A 19,345-nucleotide genomic window follows, 5' to 3' on the forward strand; every position below is an offset into this window, starting at 1 on the left:
TGTGAGGCAGCTGGTCACACTACCTTCACAGTCTGAAAAATGGGAGAGACGGATGTGGATTCGCAGACTCGTTTTCTCTGACTTTTCCTTTTCCATTTTTTTCTTTTTTCCCCTTCTTTTTCCCTTTTAATTCAGTTCCAGACTCCATCCAGGCTATGGATGGTGCCACCCACGCTCAAAGTGAGTCTTTTCTCCTCCATTAGATCTTTCTGGAAACTCTCACAGATACATCCAGAGGCATGTTTCTTAGATAATTCTAATTTCAGATAAAGTGATAATGAATATTAATCTAGCAGGGGCTTGCATGGGTGGAGCTCACACAGGTGGGGGGCATGGGTGGGAGGGCATGGGTGGAGCTCTCATAGGTGGGGGAAATGGGGGCATGGGTAGAGCTCACATGGGTGGGGGGCATGGGTGGAGGTCACGTGGGTGGGGGAAATGGGGGGCATGGGTGGAGCTCACATGGGTGGGGGAAATGGGGGGCATGGGTAGAGCTCACACAGGTGGAAGGATAAAGGAATGTGTAAGAATCCTATTTGCTGCCGGGCGGTGGTGGTGCACGCCTTTAATCCCAGCACTCGGGAGGCAGAGCCAGGCGGATCTCTGTGAGTTCGAGACCAGCCTAGGCTACCAAGTGAGCTCCAGGAAAGGCGCAAAGCAAGGCGCAAAGCTACGAAGAGAAACCCTGTCTCGAAAAACCAAAAAAAAAAAAAAAAAAAAAAAGAATCCTATTTGCTGCTTATTTTTGCTGTGAATATAAAAACCTGCCTTAAAAGGAAGTTCATGGTTGAAATGAGTTTAAACACCAGTGACTGATGTTTAGGGTCAAAGTCTTCAAATGAATTCCATTTGGGACTTTCTCATGATGTTTATTTCATTTTTGTTTTGTTTTGAATTTGCTTCGAAATGATATTAGGCTGAGAGAGCATTCATTGCTCCTCAGCTATTCCAGAATTCTCCAGCTAAGATATTTGACCTTCAACCTTTGGTGATGAATGTAAGAATGGAAAGCATAAACACTTACTTCCCCAGAAATGAAGTAAACATCTTATAAGAGAATCGGTTGAGAAAAACACTGGCACACATTGGTGGTCAAAGTGGGTTGTGTATGCATGTACAGAATGACTAATGTTTAAACTTAGCATATGTGCCATGAGGGGGCTATATTTGACATTGATGAGTTTGCTCTTTATGATATTCAGCATCAGAGCACCTTTTTCTAGTGTCCATAACTTGATTTTCCTCCAGGGAATATTCCCTTACCCACAATCCACTTGGGGCTCCACTTCCAAGGGCAGGCTATAAGATTTGCTCATATTTAACATATCCATCACACTCTAGCCATTGACCAAGTGATAGATGCAGAAATGGGTTGAAAGGTAATGCTAGGATTTTAGTTGTTAGAAGGAAGCTCCAGGTGTGTGCATGTGTGTGTGAGACCTCACTGTGCTCAGCCACAAGGTGGCATAGTGCAGAGAAACAGGCACTCTGTGTCCATACCATGGGTTTAAATCCCAGTTCTCCTCCTCAACCAGCTACTGGTGAGTCAGTCTTTCTCTCACGACCTCACTCAGATCCACAAGCACTGCCTGTCTTTTGAACTTGTTATGGAACTGAACGAGTTAATATTTGTAAAGCCTAGCATAGGTGTTTGTGGTCTCAACATTTTTACTTGTGGAAGTCATGGGCTTCCCAAACTTGGTCACCAAATAGAATTTCCTTTTTTCGGTCTTTCTCAACTCAGCAAACAACATCTTTATCATCCCAGCTGCTCACATCATCTCTATCCTCCCAGCTGCTCAAGCCCAAATCATGGTTGCCTTTGACGCTACTGTCTATTCCAGCAGCCAGTCTTTGTAGCCACACCCAGAATTTAATCTAATCTGCTAAAGCTAACCCAGTTCTAGACATCAACGTCTCTTGTCGAGATCCAGACACCACAGACTCTTAAATGATCTAGCTGCTTCTGCTTCTGGCTCTATTTCTGTTGCTTTTCAGTAAGGATTCTAATAAACTCTAAGTCAGTAGGTGCCACTCCTCTGTATACGTGTCTGCTTGCCACCCACTGCCAACACACAGGCAGTGGCATCCCTGTTCTTGGCTCCCTCTCTTCTTCCCTGGATCCTGGCACCAGGGTCCTCTAGTTGCCTCTTGCTACTCCTTCAGCACACCCAGCTTTCTTCTGACTTCTGACCTTTTGCCTGCTCTGTATATCTGTGTTACGTGGCTTCTTCACCTTGTCCAGATCATTACCCAATACTACCTTCCCCGTGAGACCTTCCTCAGTCCTCTAGGCCCAGTCTTCCAATTCCATATCCATCCCCTGTTCAGCTGGTCTTCTGACTCTCATCACTGCCTTGCCTGTGTTATATATGGCTTACTTTTGAGTGCATCTATGACATATCTGCCTCTATTAGACTACAGGACTAAATATTTTTGGTTTTTGGATACCTGGTACTTAAAACAGCTCATATGATAGAGTAAACACTCAATAAATAGTTAATGAATAATAGGGTGAGTAAGTAAACAGAAAGGGGAAATAATGTTGCAATGAAGTATATTTGTTAATGATTTTGTAGTGCCTGCTAGATACCTGTGACTGTCTAGTCCCTAGGGACGTAATTGAAACAAAGACTGTTTTGGTGTCCATTCACAGGCTTGTGGAGGAGGGGAAACTTCCAGAAATCCAGAATGAGTGTTGGAGAGATGGCTCAGGAGCTAAAAGCACTCACTCTTCTAGAGGCCTGGGGTTCAGTTCTCAGCACCCACATGGTAGCTCACAGCTGTCTGTAACTCCAGTTCCAGGGCATCTGACACTGCTTTCTGGCCTCCCCAGGCACTACAAACACATATGTGCAGGCAAAACACCCAAATTCATAGAACAAGTTCATCTTTTCAAGAATTCTGGAAGTATAGGGTAAACATGAGAACACATGACAAGATCTTGCTGCCCATAAGGGAAAACCATAAAACTTGTCAAGACAGGCAGTGCATCTCAGGGGTCATCTGAAGGTTCGGGAGAACAAGGGCCTAGGGAGAGGATGTGGAGAGAAGGGAGCTGAAATGTCACTGAATTACGTAGGCTGAGGTTAGTGCTTGCCCAGGAAGTGGCTACATTGGCTTTCATGCACTTTAAGCTCTACTCATATCTAATAAACAGACATCCTACAAGGAAGAGCAGTGAATTGGAAATATTTTGAGGCATTGTGTCAAGTCCTGTTTACCCTTGTTTCATTAAAAATCTAGGGAAAAAAAAAAAAACAGTGCCTGGGAGATTGGGCCTTGCTCAGTTCCAGGATGTGGGAGGAGAAACATTGGCAGTCCTCTTGAGTCTGCTAGAAATAAAAGCCAAGGTTGTGACCTGATAGGGTCAGTAAAGAGGCTTTCCTGTTGTTTGTGAAGCTCAGCGTCTCTTCATGGTCCTCCTGATACAAAGATGCACACAGCATGCTGAGACAGATCCCTACCAAGCAAAACGATCAACTCTGAGCTTTCCTAGGTCACAAAGAGCTCCTCACAGCTGCCAGGAGCCATAACCCAAGAATGTCCTCAGAAGTGTCCACTTTGGACCATAAATCCTCTTCAAGGACACAGTCAGCTTGTCCACTCAAGGTCTCTGGTGTCTTGCCTATGACCCGCCATTCATAAAATGTTTCTGCATTGGCTTTATGGTTCGCAAGGAGTTAGACACTCTAAGAGGCTGGCAATCATTGTTGAAGGAGAAAAGGCAGATAATTACGCAGCTGGTTGTAGCATCTCCGTCTTCTCTCTCCATCTCTCTGCTTTACTTTCGGCAGATGAACAGCAGCAGGTGTTTGTCATTAGACGGACTGCAGCCGGAGAACTGAGGAAGAACTTGGATTTGTGGACTAATGCTCAGCCCAGTGCCATCAGCTAGGCAGTGAGAGAGGACTTCCTCCCACAGGTATTGCCCAGGCAGCAGTCACATGCTGGGCACTGTCTTGGTACTGGGGGTGCAGTGTTCTTGTGATGGTTTGTGAACCAAGGCAAGCAATGGCCCTGGCCTAGAGGAGGAGCCTGCCAGTGAGAGGACCAGCGAGAGGCGCCACCCATTTCTGGAAACTGAACCCAGGAGGTGTATCTGCTCTTCATGTGCATGTTTTTACAGCCAGCCTGGAAGGTGCAGAGACTGTATAGGGCACTCATGTTCAAGGAGCTACTGAAGAGTGAACCTGGGTTCTTCTGTTTCAGAGGGGAAACATGCCCAGTAGGGACTATATGTGCAGCACACACATTCAGAAATATGTATAGTTACAGAACCTATCATTACTACTTTTTGCTTTTTATTTTTATTATTTTTTAAAATTTTATTTATTTATTTATTTTTAATTTTCCGGAGCTGAGGACGGAACCCAGGGCCTTGTGTTTGCTAGGCAAGCACTCTCCCACTGAGCTAAATCCCTAATCCCATTTTTAATTAAAATATAATTGCATCATATCCTCCCTTTCCTCCCTCCAACTCCTCCTACCACCCCGAACTCCTTCCCAAACTCACAGCTTCATTATTATTATTATTATTATTTTATACACAAACACACACACACAAAATACATAAGTACAACATGCTGAGTTTATTTAGTGTTGTTTGCATACATATGATTTTGGGCTGACTGCTTTGTATTGTATAGCCAGGTAGGGAGTTCCTCCCTGGGGAAAATTAACTCTCCCTCTCTCGACAGTCCTTAGCTGCCTGTGGTTCTTTGTCTGGAGATAGAGCCCATGAGATTTCCTCCTTCCATGACATCATGTCTATCTATGCTGTTCTTGTTCAGTCTTATTTAGGCAGCCATATTGTTTCAGTATCATGAGTATTTGCTTTGCTGTCATTTCTAGGGGACACAGTTTAACAGCAGACTTCATGATCCTCTGGCTTCATAATTAAAAAATGCTAAATAGAGAGATATCAAAATGTTGATGAGTATTGTGTAAGGCCTGCATGAGTAACTCCTCTGCCCATCCCCAAGGCATCCTCGGATCCACTCCATTGCTTGAGGCTGTGTTTAGATGCCCGTCCTCCTCTTCTACAAACTTTGCTTGCTATCCACAGCCTAAGGTAGTCGCTTGTCTTCTCTAAGCTTCTCTTAAAGCTGCTGGGACTTACTGGCATCCCTCGTGCCAACCACCCAGCTGCTGCAGCATTCGAGCTTACTCTTTGAACTCATGTTGGAGGTAGTACCTAGGGAAAAAATTGTACAGAGTCCCAAGATTAATCTCATAATACAAAAGAGGCATCTGTGCTTCAGAGCAGATTTATAATCTGCTGGAAAGGCCCAGCCCTCCTACCTGACCACAAAGACTGTGTTTTTCACTGTGTGACACAGTGATCAAAGCTCCTTTTCTGGGCTCTCAGCACCTAACATAGTGCTTTGCAAGTGGTGGGTCCTCAATATTTGTCCAATAAATGAATGAATGAATACTGTAATATGCTATGCTTTGAGTCTTAGTGTGTTAACTATATCCAAATAAGTCTGTCATAACAAGACTGTGTCCATTTTAGGTGTGTAGATTCTCTCCCATCAGCCCCCACTTCAATTTGATTAGACGCAACATGGGGACGTGTTGAAAAGATGAAGGGAACCAAGCCCTAGTCATATTACAGCAGTATGCTATGGGTGGAAGAGATGGACAGTTTTTGTGCAGATGTACTTTTCTTCTCTAAGTATGTTGTGTCAGTGTCAGACACTATGGCCATCTTTCAGAAAGATAAAATGCAAACAGAGTACTCACAAAACAAATGAATTAGCAGAAGTCAAGGGTTACAGGTTCTTTCTGGGTTCATTCTCTCCCATGTTTGTTATATTAACAGAAAGAGGAACTAAAAGCCAACGTTTCCTCAAATCACTGAGGATTAATTACAAGAAAGGAAGACATTGAAAATAACAGTTTTACTCATGTGAATGTTGGGAAACCCACATTCTAGACACAGAGTGCATGTCACTTGGTACAATCTTTTTGGCTGGCAATATCTTCCAAAATTATATTTATACTTCATGCCCTTTGACCCACAAAGTCTATGATCTGGAGAATGTATACACTTGGATATAGAAAAATATTTTAACACAAGCATGTATACTGTAATGTTTAATGTAGTAACAGAGATGTAGATCACCCAAGTGCCCATGAGTAGAGGTCTAGTTAAGCAAACTGTTGTGTACTGGAATATCAGAGACCATTGAAAAGATTTTGGTTCAGCAGTCAACTTACTGAATACTGCCAATGTAAGCAGCATGGGAAGAAATCCAAGTAACAAAGAGAACATACTATGTTTTTGTGACATAATGATCTGTCTATATATGTGTGGATGCACATGTATATGTTTATATATGTGTATGTATATGTAAATATGTCTTATTTGTTCATTAACTTAAGAAGAGGCTAAGGAAGGAAAAATTATTTTCTACATCTATCATTTTGCTCCATGTGTATGTATATTTATTGTCAAAAACAATCCTTAGGGCAAGAGAGATGGCTCAGTGGTTAAGAGTGCTTGAGCGAATCTGAGTTCACACACCAGACCCCACTTTGGATGACTCACAGTCACCTTATACCTCCAGCTCCAGGGAATCTGATGCCCTCTCTGACCTCCACAGGCTCCATAAACACATATAAATAAAAAAAATAAACACGTCTTTGAAAAAATTAGCAATAATCTTGTAAAGGGATGGTTGTGATTGGGAGGAGAGTCTCATTTTGTTTTACAAGCAAGAAGGAGGTGAAGGTCTGCTACACCGTAACTGTTTTTGAACTTTGCACCTGCAGGTTTCATGAAAGAAAACGCAGGGCACAGGGGTAAAAGAATGTGGGGAAGCCCAACACAGTCAGAGATAAGGGAGGCAACCTTGAGGCAATGCAAGACCAGCATTTCATGGGCCACTTTCATATCTATAGTTTAGATCTGGCTTGTGGGGATAACTCCAGTTCTCAGGGGCAAAAAAATGGATACTTGGAGTAAACTGAGGGAGTCAGGCATTCATTTGTTTCACAGGCACTTCAGGACTTCAAGTTGAATTCCAGGATACAAAGAGGAAAGAAAAATCAATTGTTACTGACCACACCCTTAGCAACCACCTGATCTAGTGGGAAGGAAGCCCAGAAGAAACTCCAAAGTTGTGTTTGGTGGCTGTGTAGTTCATTTCTAAGCCTCTGAGATCTGTCTTGTTTCAGGAGATCTGCTGGCATCTAGGAGAGTGTACAACTTGGAGACCTACTGTAAAGGTTAATTTTGACTCTAAAATCATCTAGAAGACAAGCCACTGGGCATGTTTGTGGGGGATTTTCTAGATTGGAGATTTTCTAATTGGAGTAACAAGATCCACCCTAAATGCGTATAGCCTCATGCTATGGGTTGGGATCCCAGTCTAAATGAAAAGAATGTGAAGTGAGTGCTAGCTCTCTTTGCTCTACGCTTCCTGACTGAAGAAGCAAGAGGACCAGCTGCCTAATGCTTCCTCCATATCATCTTTGCCATGGTGGACAAGACTTTCAAGCCATAAGCTCACACCAACCTTCCTATTCTTGTTTTTGTCACCACAACCACCAAAGCATCTAATACACCTGCCTCCATTTGGGAAGGCTTCCTGGAGAGTGTGTACTGAGACCTGATGACTCAGCAGCAGCGTATGGCACCTGTGAAGGTCAAAGGCCAAGGAGAGCTTGGGCTGACTGGGGACAGAGAGGACCAAGAGCACTGGAGGGCCATGGAGATTGGGGACCAAGGTGACTGTGGAAGAGGGGTGAGGTGAGAGGGGGCCCACATGCTGTAGGAAGTGTCTGGAGCAAGCTGGGAAGTGAGAAAGACAGTTACGTTGGGAAAATTATTTTGTAAAAAATGACATCTGGACCACCTCCCTAGCTGTGGTGCATAGAATGCATGGAGACAGGGCAGGCTGGATTTGGGAAAAGAGTTGAAAGCCACTCTGAGGTGAAAAAGAGAGGGGATTGAGTTGGAGAGGAGAGGAAGACCATCGTATTTCGTGACTCATTTGCAGGCAGCAGGGACCAACCTCCCCAGGGTTTTGTGTGGTGAGGGAGAGGGAAGTTCTCAGGTTGGGCAGTTGTGTGTCCAGGATATCGATGCTTATTACTTAAATAAAGAAGACCAGGAAGAACGTAGGTTAGAGGAGGAACCTAATGTTGAGTTTGACCTATGAAGTTACACAAGCTTAGCCGTCCAGGCAGTCCCATCAGTGGCAGTGACATCTGGTACGTTCTCACGTTCTCGCTGTTTCTCACCTTCCTTTTGCTCTTACTTCAGCTTCTGTAGGACTTTGGAGCCATGGCTCACTATTAAAGTCCTATCCTTGCTCAGCCTTTCTGCTCTCAGTGTGTACCCAGTGTGAGGGACTGCAGCATTTCGTAATGACTCCCACAATTCTTAGCTCTAAGCCCTAACCCCAGTGTCTCTGTGGAGACAGCTCAATTACCTCTACAGAAGTAATTAATATGAGATCATTGAGGGAGGGCTCAAACCCATCACCTGGTGTTTTCATACAAACTGGAAGTTAGGTCACAGGCTGTTACAGAGAGACCTCCTCAGCTAACACAGACACAGAAGAAGGGGCAGTCTAAAAGCCAAGTGGAGAGGTCTCAGAAGGAACCAACCATTGGACACTTTGACCTTGAACTTCCAGCCTCCAGAATTGCAAGAGATAAATTTCTTTTGCTTAGCCATCCAGTACATGGTCCTCGTTATGGCATTTCTAGCAGATGGCTGACCCAGCGGCTACTGTCCCTTTTCCGGTTTTTGTCTAAGCAGTGGGTGTGGTTGGACAAACACTGGTTCACTAACTGGCCTTTCTTTGAACTTTTGCTATTTACTGACACACTGAGAACTGGTCCACTCCCCAGCCTGGTTAGTCTCCACCAGTGCTCCACTGTGCCCGCAGGAGCTTTCTTTTTACTTCATGTGGAAGAAGCAATCAGGAGAGAACGTCCTTCTGTCGTTATCATCAAATCCTCTGAAGTCTCCCCCCCCCCCCAGCCATATTCTCCACCTCTTTTTTGTGAGGGCCAGAGCTCCTGCCCACACCCCCACCATGCCTGGGATTCCTCTCCCCCTCTCCTGCCTTTGTCAAGTGTTACTGGACTAGTGAGTCAGCTGATGAGCCTTCAAAAGTGCTGCAAGAGTCTAATCTTGGAACAGGATGCTCTTTCCTGTATCCCAGGGTTACTTACGTTCTCGTCATTGTGAGAAACCAACCAACAGAATAACTGAAAAGAGGAAAAGGTCACTTTGGCTTAAGTTTTACAGGGTTCAATTCATGATCTCTTGGCCTCGTACTTTTGGGTAGAACTTTATGTGGCTTAGGAGAGTGGCTCACTTCATAACCAGCCAAGAGGCAGAGAACTGGACAGGAAGCTGCCAGGGATAACACAGTACTAAAGACCCATATCCAGTGACTCAATTCCTCCATCGCAGTCCCTCCTCCTAAGTGTATACAACTTTCCAAAATAGCACCCCTGCCTGAGTACCAAGAGTTCAAAATCAAGAGCCTATAGAGGATTTTACATGTCCAATGTAATCATGATGCCCAGCAGCGTCCACTTAGGTCTTTATTTCTCTGTTCCCTTTGACATTAAACAAACAAAACAACTCTCCTTTTTAATGCAACTGCACTCTAACTTACTGATACCACATTCACACTCTCTTGTACCCACTGTGCTGGGCTGTGTCCTTCTCATTCTCTGAGAATGCTCCCTCTTGATGATGGGAAGAAGGGTCAGCTTTTGAGTGTTTGTTGCTCTTGCAGAAGACTGGAGTTTGTTCCTAGCATCTACCATCAGGCAGTGTCCAACCATTTACAGCTTCAACTCTGGGGGATCTGATGCCCTATTTTGACCTGTGTGGGCACCCCACATATGAGCCTGAATATACCACACACAACACACACACACACACACAGAGTTTTTTTTTTTTTTTAAAGTTCCCCTTTGTCAAGAAGAACTACTGAGCTGCTCTTCTCTCTTGTTCAGGAGTCACCCTTCCATGCTCCCTTTGCTGGGATTCCTGCACTTTTCTGGCTCCTGCTTCAAGCATGTCCCATGAGACTTTGAAACTTCCACCTGCTGTCTGTTACACAGTCTCTCTGTGACCTTGTGATCCTCTTTACAAGCCTGTGCTGAAGCTCAGCTGAAGAAGCCTCATGTACCAGATCTATAACACTGGTCCCTTGTCATCACTCTGGACTTATACCCAACTCAGTGTCTCCTGTTTGGGATCTCAAACTTAACTCCATCTGAACAGAGTTCTCCACGTATGCCTTTCCCCCAAAACTGAAGAGACTTCATTCCAGCCTTCATATTTCTATACCCAGCAATAGGGTCTGTCCTTTGATTCCTTCTTAGACCAAAAAGGACTGGTGGTATCATTGACTCCTCCTGTCCTTGCAAACCACATGGCAAATCATATTGCTTCTACTTTGGAATCATTTCCACGGTCTGATCATTTTTAAGTTTGCCATTCTGTTACTGCTCTACAGGTAAAGTCATGATACCTGGTCCCTATGTTTCTATCTTTGTTCTCCAAAGCCAGACTGAGCCTTTCCCTTGGCACACCAGGTGACTCACTGACTTTGAATGGTTTAAAACTGAAAGGTGGGCTGGTGAGGTGGCCCAATCTGTACAGTCCTCTGCAGCTGTCAGGTCTAATGACCTGAGTTCAGCCTCTTGGACACACATAGTATAGGGAAAGAAAGGACTCCTCAAAGTTGTCCTTTGACCTCCACTTGTGTGCTGTGGCATATATTCACACACACACACACACACACACACACACACACACACACACACACACACGCACACACACGCACACAGATGCACACCAAATGAATAAGCAAAATGGCAGCAAAAATTTTAAAATATGAAATGCACTTTAAAAAAATCCTCCTGTGCTACAGAGCTGCAGAGACCTGCTCTCCTGCTACCTTCAAAACTATCCCCTATCCATTTTCTAGTCTAGCTATGATGGCTGCCTTTCTGCACCTAAAAACAGGACACAGGGCTTTCTGGCCTCAGTTTTTTGCACCTAATATGCCCTCTGTCTGGAAAATGACTGTCCCATAGAAATCCTGTGTGATCCATTATGTGACAAGCCTCTGCTTAAGCAATAGATGTCCTCTTGGGAAGGGGGAGAGCAGGAAAAGCCACTGTATCTTGGGATTCCCACTTGGGGTGAAGTATTAGTGCATATGAGACATGTTGCAAACATCCCATCAAATATGAAATCCCATCTCTTCAGCAGCCTCCTAGAGGAAGCAGTAAGTAATAACTTACATTTATTCAGTAATCACTTATCATGTCTTAGGAATTATATAAACACCTTGGAGATATCAACCCATCTAGTCATAGCAAACCCTGCTGGAATGAATGTGAGTCTGCTTCAAGTTAGACTAACTCAGAGAGGCCAGTTAACTAGACAGCACTTTAACAGCCAGGGCTGGGTTTGAACTGAGACCTCCAGAGAAGAGGAGCAGACTGAAGCTGCCACTTTAAAGATGTTGGGGCAGGATTTTACCAAAGCTCACAAGTAGAGGTAGGGCATTCATTGCTAGGCATTGAGTAAAAAGAGAGAGAGGGAGAGGGAGAGGGAGAGAAGGAGAAAGGAGGAGAGAGAGAGAGAGAGAGAGAGAGAGAGAGAGAGAGAGAGAGAGAGAGAGAGAGAGTGAGTTAGGGGAGGGAGGGAGAGAGGAAGGAAGGAGGAAAGAGAGAGAGTTAGGGGGAGGGAGGGAGGGGGAGGGAGAGGGAGAGGGAGAGGGAGAGGGAGAGGGAGAGGGAGAGGGAGAGGGAGAGGGAGAGGGAGAGGGAGAGGGAGAGGGAGAGGGAGAGAGAGAGAGAGAGAGAGAGAGAGAGAGAGAGAGAGAGAGAGAGAGAGTTAGGGGGAGGGAGGGAGAGAGGAAGGAAGGAGGAGAGAGAGAGAGTTAGGGGGAGGGAGGGAGGGGGAGGGAGAGGGAGAGGGAGAGGGAGAGGGAGAGGGAGAGGGAGAGGGAGAGGGAGAGGGAGAGGGAGAGGGAGAGGGAGAGGGAGAGGGAGAGAGAGAGAGAGAGAGAGAGAGAGAGAGAGAGAGAGAGAGAGAGAGAGAGAGAGTGTTAGGCAGACTTTACCCTCCAGGAAGCACTTGCCTCAAAGTGTCAGATGTACCAGTGACAGAAGGTGCTGCCCAGGAGTATGCTCAAGCTGTTTGTGTACCTGAAGAGGCTAAGGTGACGGCTTCTCCTGGAGAAGGAGGCTCCGGAGTCTGGAGGAAGCAGCTGGAGTGTCTGTTGACATCCTTAAAGCCTTATTGCCCAGTTAGAACTTTGAAGCAGGGGTAAAGGCTGGGAAGGGAAAGAGCAAGTGAAAGAAAAGGAGGAGGGGCGGGCTCAGACTCAGCCAGTGCGTGCGCCCTTTAGCCTAGCCGGAGTTCTACAGGAGCCCCATGGCCAACTACGAATTTAGCCAGGTGTCTGGGCACAGACCCTGCTGCCGCCTCTCTAGGACAGCCCAGATCTGTCTCGGAGTGAGTCTCATGATCCTGATCGCCTCTGTAGTGATCGTGGGCATACTTCTGTGGCCGCGTGCACCCCTGGTGTGGAAAGGGAAGCCTACCACGAAGCACTTTCCTGAGATCTTCCTGGGACGGTGTTTCATCTACACTCAATTTCTGCGGCCTGAGATGAGGTGAGTTGACATTTGAGGCACACACTGGGCACGGTGTACCGCTAGACACCGGGGAGGCAGGCTGTGACCCAGCTGGAGCTCGCACGGGGGAGTATCCAGACTGTCCCAAACAAAGAATCTTGTGTTGCGTGCGGGTCAGCTGGGAGCCAAGGGGCAGTGCCGAAAAGGAATCGGATGAGCCCTAAGTCCCCTGAGCAAGTTACCAGAACACCGCCCCTCCCCCCGCCACCAACTCGGGGTTTGCATTTCCTTGCAATGGGGACGCTGATCTGAGCCGAGCTCCACAAAGATGTTCGCCTCCCACAGCGGGTCTTGAGCTGGGCCCTTGGGCTCACCCTTGGCCACAGCTGCGCTTCAGGGACAGACTATGACTCGCAGGCATTCACAGTGTCATTTGGCTTTGTGGTTTCGATCTCCCACCGTTCATGCCCAGAAAGTTATGGTCACAGGCGACTCTTGACTAAGGGGCTTACTGAGCATGCTGTGGGGGTTGAGGGAGTCAGAAAGGACAGAAGTCTGCCTGGAGTTTTCTTTGTCTTTATAAAACAGCATCCTAAAGTGGTAGTTTCATGCGTGTAACTCCAGCACTAAGGGGACTGGTACAGGGGGATCGGGGTGAGTTCGAGGTTAGTCTGGGCTGCACAGCTACATTGTAAATTCCAGGACAGGCTTGAGTTGCAAAGGGAAACCAGCCTTAAAATGAACACATTAATTAATTAAAACACACACCACAAAAAACAAGCCCAGACAGCATCCTGGTTCTTTTCGCACCTGATCTTTCATAAAACAAAGCAAGACAGACTATAAAACGGAAATAGTACTCATCGGATAAGCTGAATCCGCTTGGTGAACCTGTGCAGACCTTTGCCTTCATCAGCTCATAGAAATCAGCCCTCATACTTACGTCCGCCTACTGCGTGAAGCTAAGGGAAGCTAAGGGAAGGAGGACTTGTTGCATTTCTATCCCCTCAAGGTGTCTTAGTGTAGAACTGACGTCTGAACTCAAACAGAACGCACAACAGTCTGGGGATGCCCAGATGCCCAATTTCACATTCTGTCTTCGGATGCACAAGCTTCCCAGATGCTCAAGCTTCCCAGATGCTCAGTGGTTTGGGTCCTGGTCTTATTTGAAAATCTTCATGTAGAAAGAGTCTCAGGGTCCTGATAAGTATTTTGTTTACAAATTTTAAATGATCTTGGTTGCTCAATCATTTTGTGTAAATTCACTGTGCTTAGCAAACTGGATGTGTGGAATTGGCATGATGTGTACTTAGCATTAACTCTGTGGAGTGTCGATTCTGACAAGCACCTGTTCAACCTATCTGCTCAAGTGTTTATATAAGCATCCAGCAAGTATTAATTATTTGTGTTTGTCAAATCACAATCAATTTAAAAATAACAGGATTGATTGAAAATTGTACATATTTATTTCATTGTGTGTGTGTGTGTGTGTGTGTGTGTGTGTGTGTGTGTGTGTGCACGTGCATGTTTCACTGCATACATGTGAAGGTCATAAAATCAGGTCTCTCTCTTACAATGTAGATTATGGGAATCAAGTTCAGATCATTGGGTTTAAAAGCAAGCATCCCTAAAGACTGGTCTACCTTATTGGCCTAACCTGTTAATTTTGTGAGGCCATCTTTTCAGATACCACACAACACACACACACACATTTTATATTAATAGATTAGTGATAGGTACTTATTGTGTTCCAGGCACTTAAAAATAACCAATTGCGCCAGGCAGAGTTAGTACACGCCTTTAATTCCAGCACTTGGGAGGCAGAGACAGATGAATCTCTAAGTTTGAGACCAGCCTGGTCTATAGAGTGAGTTCCAGGACAGCCAGAACTACATGGAGAAACCCTGTCTCAAACAAACAAACAAACAAACAAACAAACAACAAAAAGTTTTTTTTTTTTTCTTTGAGACAGGGTTTCTCTGTGTAGCTTTGCGCCTTTCCTGGGACTCACTTGGTAGCCCAGGCTGGGCCTCGAACTCACAGAGATCCACCTGCCTCTGCCTCCCGAGTGCTGGGATTAAAGGCGTGCTCCACCACCGCCCGGCAACAAAAAGTTTTTTAAAAAAACCAATTATGTAGTCCTTTAGTGACCCCACAAGCTGAGGTGCGGCTCACTGGAGGACTCTTGCCTAGTTTACACAGTGCCCTGGGTTCATCCCCAGCTTCGCAGTAAATGAATGAATGGAACAGGATAGAATGGGACAGAAGACAATCACACACAGGGAGTTTCGAATGGAATCTGCACATTACAGATAAGCAAACTGAGTCAGAAAGTTTGAGTAAACTGTCTACATGAGGTTGTATGGATTGAACTCCCAAGCCACTAAACTAACTGCCTATGCGTGTTTTATAGGAAGAGTGGCCATGAAGTTTATAGGCCATGTATAGAGACCTTTGAAACAGAAAAGAAACAATAATTATAAGCATAATAAGTCAACAAGTTTAACCTTACCGCATGGCACCTTATCCTCCCATGGTCTAAGAATGTAAACTCTGAAGCCAGGTCATCTGAGCTTGAGTCTTGGCTCTGTTGCAGTATGACCTTGGACCAGCTCCTCAATGCATCTGTGCCATGGTGAGTTCTCTCCATGTAAAATGGGAACATTAATGATAGCATCCAGCACCTGGAGAAATGAAGAGGCCTAAGAGGGATAATTTTGCCATGGTAAATGCCCAAAATGTTACTGCTGTGTAAATGTAGACTCAGTTCAATCATAATTCAAAATTCCCATAATCTAGTCCTCCAGTACTGAAGGTTACATTTAATTTATTGAGTTATCTTGTTAACTTAACAGTTGGCTGTGGTGGTCATTAAATCGGTACATGCAAATCCACCTCATTCTTTATACAGTAGATGCAACCATTTCCAGTTGACAAAAGTTTAACTCCAATTTGTAATTATGTATCTTTATTACTTTTGGAGAGCATGTGCCTCAGGACATGGATGGCTGTTGGAGAACAACTTGTGTGAGTTCTGTTTCCTGCTACCCAGGTTCTGGAACTCAAACTCAGGTCTTCAGGCTTGGCAGCAATCACCTTTACTCAGTGAGCCACCTTACTGGCCCATTTTATAATTTTTCAATCCCGTTTATTTATTCAATAAATGTGTGTGAGCCCCTACTGTGTTCCAGGCAGTGGTGTGGCTACTAACGGCACAGGAATGCTCAAGTTCTGATTCTTGTGCTGCTTTCCTTCTGCAGTGAACACCTTCATGTTTATACTGGAGTGTTCTGTATGACAGACATCCAGGGATGGAATTCTTGGGTAAAATGGGATATTGTTCCTGTCTTAGTTAGGGTTTCTATTGCTGTGAAGAGATGCCATGACCACAGCAACTCTTATAAAGGAAAAAAATTTAACTGAGGATGGCTTATAGTACAGAGGTCTAGTCCATTATCATTATGGTTGGAAGTATGGTGGCACACAGGCAGACACAGTGCTTGAGAAGGAGCCGAGAGTTCTACATCAGGGTTGGCAGACAATAGGAAGAGACAGAGAGATAGTTGGCCTAGCTTGAGCTTCTGAAACCTCAAAGCCCACCTCCAGTGACACTTCCTCCAACAAGGCCATACCTACTCCAACAAGGTCACACCTCCTAATAGTGCCAGTCCCTATGAGCCTGTGGGGATTATTTTCATTCAAACTACCACAGTACCTATTTTCAGTTTTAATGGTTTTTGAATTCCAGATGTTTCCAAATCCTTTCTGAAATAGCTTTATTATTTCACACTCCCACATCAGTCTACAGGGTCCGCTTCTCCACAATATGACCATTATTCAATGTCTTAAACTCTTCTTAATTATGAGAAGAATAGAAAAACAACATCTAAGTTTCCCTGTTGGCCAGCAAGCCTTAGTTCTTGTCTGGCTTTTGTCTATTTCAACTTTGTTCAGCTCTTCATCCTTTCTGTTGAGTTACTTACATATATGTTTGGGGGTTCTTTATGTTTCTAGATAATATTTATATACACATACACAAAGTGTCCCACATCCACGTCACTGAGACCTCTGTCCTGCAGACACATTTTACTGACAACATCCTGAGTTTCATTATTATCTTGGGGTTGTTTCTTATTTTGATACCTTTGTCAAGAAACACAGAATGACAGTTTTATTTTCAAGCATAGCAAATTTGAAGCATTTGCTCTCAATTCTGCACTAAGAATCAAGAATTCCTCTTTCTCTGTGTCTGCACTTTCTCTTATACAACTAAAAAGGACAAAAAAAATGATTGGACTGTCAGTGTTCTACTCTAAGGCTTCTGTGACAGCCTTAGGTTCCTGAGGGGTGTTATGCATCTTTACTTTTGTGGTTGACAGGATTACAACAACTTGTATCACTTCTGCAAGGTGATGCCTTTCTGCCAGCTTCCAATAACCACTTCCTGATGTGTTCATCAAGTCAACATGAACAGTCTCTCCCTGAGACCTTTCTTCTTCTGCCTGACATCTAGTGTCAGTACTGATGTCATAGGGTCTCCAGAGAAATGGAAATGGTGAGGAGGTGTGGAACTGGCCCATGTAATTGTGGAGGCTGTCAATATAAAATATCTGCAGTCTAGGACAAAAGGTTGGAAGCTCTAGAATTGCTGATGCTATGGCTTTAATCTGAAGGGAGTCTGGCAGGATTCCCTTATCTTCTGGAACCATAGTCTTTTTCTTAAGGCCTGACCTGATAAGATGTGACGCACTCACAATTATGGTGCGTGATGTACTTTCTACCAGGTCCATGTTTTAATGTTACTTTCATTTAATAGAATACCTTCCCAGCAGCAGGCAGATATGTTTGAGCACATATCTGTGTGCCGTGAATGGCAATGGCACTTCCAAAAATCTTGTTTCAAGATTTTTTTATTTTTATTAAGAATCTTATTACCAGATGCCATTTTTTCTATGTCTCTATAATAAACCACCATTTCCCAATCCAATTACTTACATCAGGGATCATTTAAATTTCATGCTTTTGTGAGTGGACAGGGATCATCTAGGGGCCTGCTTCACTCGATGTCATCTGGGTCTGCCATCACTCAAGCCATCATTCAAGATGCCTTGCTTTCATGACTGACGACTTAGCTCAGCAGAGATGCTTCTCTTTCTCTTTTTGTTGTCTCTTCATGGTCCTCTCCACATGGTCCTTCTCTATTAGACCAGGGTTTCTGAAGGATTTACACATTCTACCAGTACAGTCTGCTGGGTCCTCCTAAAGCTTTAGGCTCATAACTAGTATTGCTTCACTTCCACATGTCACAAAGCCAAGGCCATCTCAGACTTGAGGGCAGGAGAAAGAAACTCTACTTCTCAATGTGGGGGATAACACATTTGGTGGGTACCCTCAGCTCTTCACATTTTGCATGGGAGCATCCTTGTTTCTGTTACAGGCATGGTACTGGAGTAGCCCCTGAGAGCTTAATATCCTGAACCATGGGTGGCATTGCTGGGGCTGGGGTGGGGTGAGGGGCAGGCATGGGATTTTGAAACCCATCTAAAGGCGCATCTCACTCTTAAAGCCCACTCTTAGTGACACAGGTTCTACAACAAGGCCACACTTCCTAACCCTTTCCCAAGAGTTCATTATCGGGAGCACAAGGGGCCCATTTGCATTTAAGCTATCTGCCCCCTCCCCCATCCCAGTCTATATAACCCAAACACAAATTGATAGATTTGAGTGTGGTGATATCAGGGAGGTATATTTATTATGGCTTTGTTTATACTATTTGTGATATACTGATTTACATGCCATTTACGTGATTCAACTAAATATTTAATGCTTATTATATTTTAAGGATTAATCTGAGAGCTCAAAATATATCACTGGATGATAATTCCAAAACTCAACAGGGTAACATTGCAGGAGGCACATGGTAGATTATTTTTCATTATGAATGTAGTTATAGAAGGTTATATAGACTGGGATGGGGAAGGGGGCAGACAGCTTCTATATAGGTTGTATGATTTTGTGTAAGGGGGAGGCAACGGTGCAATTGCTATAACTAAGACAACTTAGGAAAGAAAACATTTAATTTGGGGCTTGTCTTTGTTACTGTTCTATTGTGTCAAAGAGACACCGTGGCCAAGGCAACTCTTGTAAATGGAGGTAATTAATTGAGGGCTTGCTTATAATTTCAGAGGTTTAGTCCATGATCTTTATCTTTCTTACCTGCTCCTTTCCCTTCTATTCTTTGTAAAAAATTCTCTTATCCTCACAAAACTCATCTACCAGGTTCTCTGTGCTGGATATGAGGGTTAACATCCACTATCAACTTGATTGGGTTAGGGTCTATTTATAGCATTAGTAAAATGCATCTTTAGATGTTTTCTTGTTTTGGAAGAATTTCCAGAGAGCTTTAACCAAGAGGGAAAACTCATCCTAAACATGTAGGTGGGGGTGGGGCACCATCATATGGGCTGGGATTCTGGGCTGGACAAAAAGCAGGGAGGGAGGTAAAATATCAGCCATGTACTGGCTTTACCCTTCCCCTTTCTCTAGTTATTGGTCAGAGTCACAGGTTAAGCTACTCCCCTGCCTCTATGCCTTCCCTGATGTGGTGGAGTGGGCACCGAAACAAATCCTCCCTTAAGTTTTTTTTTTTTTTTAAATGTATTGTAATGGTTAATAATGACTATCAACTTGACAGGGTCTACAATCAACT

The 19,345-nt window shown here is 44.5% G+C and overlaps 1 protein-coding gene and 1 long non-coding RNA gene across 2 annotated transcripts in view; one reads left to right on the forward strand and one right to left on the reverse strand.

Annotated features, from left to right (window-relative positions):
* Positions 1–4,573: 4,573 nt before the first annotated feature.
* LOC143267594 (uncharacterized) lies at positions 4,574–12,269 on the reverse strand. Its single transcript, XR_013042875.1, has 2 exons — positions 12,138–12,269; positions 4,574–5,197 (listed from the first exon to the last, which is right to left on the reverse strand). It is a non-coding gene; the product is annotated as an uncharacterized LOC143267594 (long non-coding RNA).
* The window catches only part of LOC143267593 (ADP-ribosyl cyclase/cyclic ADP-ribose hydrolase 1-like), a 49,213-nt gene continuing 41,734 nt past the window's right edge, over positions 11,867–19,345 (forward strand). Inside the window, exon 1 of the mRNA XM_076546234.1 lies at positions 11,867–12,675. Within this exon, the coding sequence (XP_076402349.1) occupies positions 12,434–12,675 (242 nt within the window). The 5' untranslated portion in view covers positions 11,867–12,433. The remainder of the gene's footprint in view (positions 12,676–19,345) is intronic.

Source organism: Peromyscus maniculatus, chromosome 10 (assembly GCF_049852395.1).
Source record: "Peromyscus maniculatus bairdii isolate BWxNUB_F1_BW_parent chromosome 10, HU_Pman_BW_mat_3.1, whole genome shotgun sequence".
Classification (NCBI taxonomy): domain Eukaryota; kingdom Metazoa; phylum Chordata; class Mammalia; order Rodentia; family Cricetidae; genus Peromyscus; species Peromyscus maniculatus.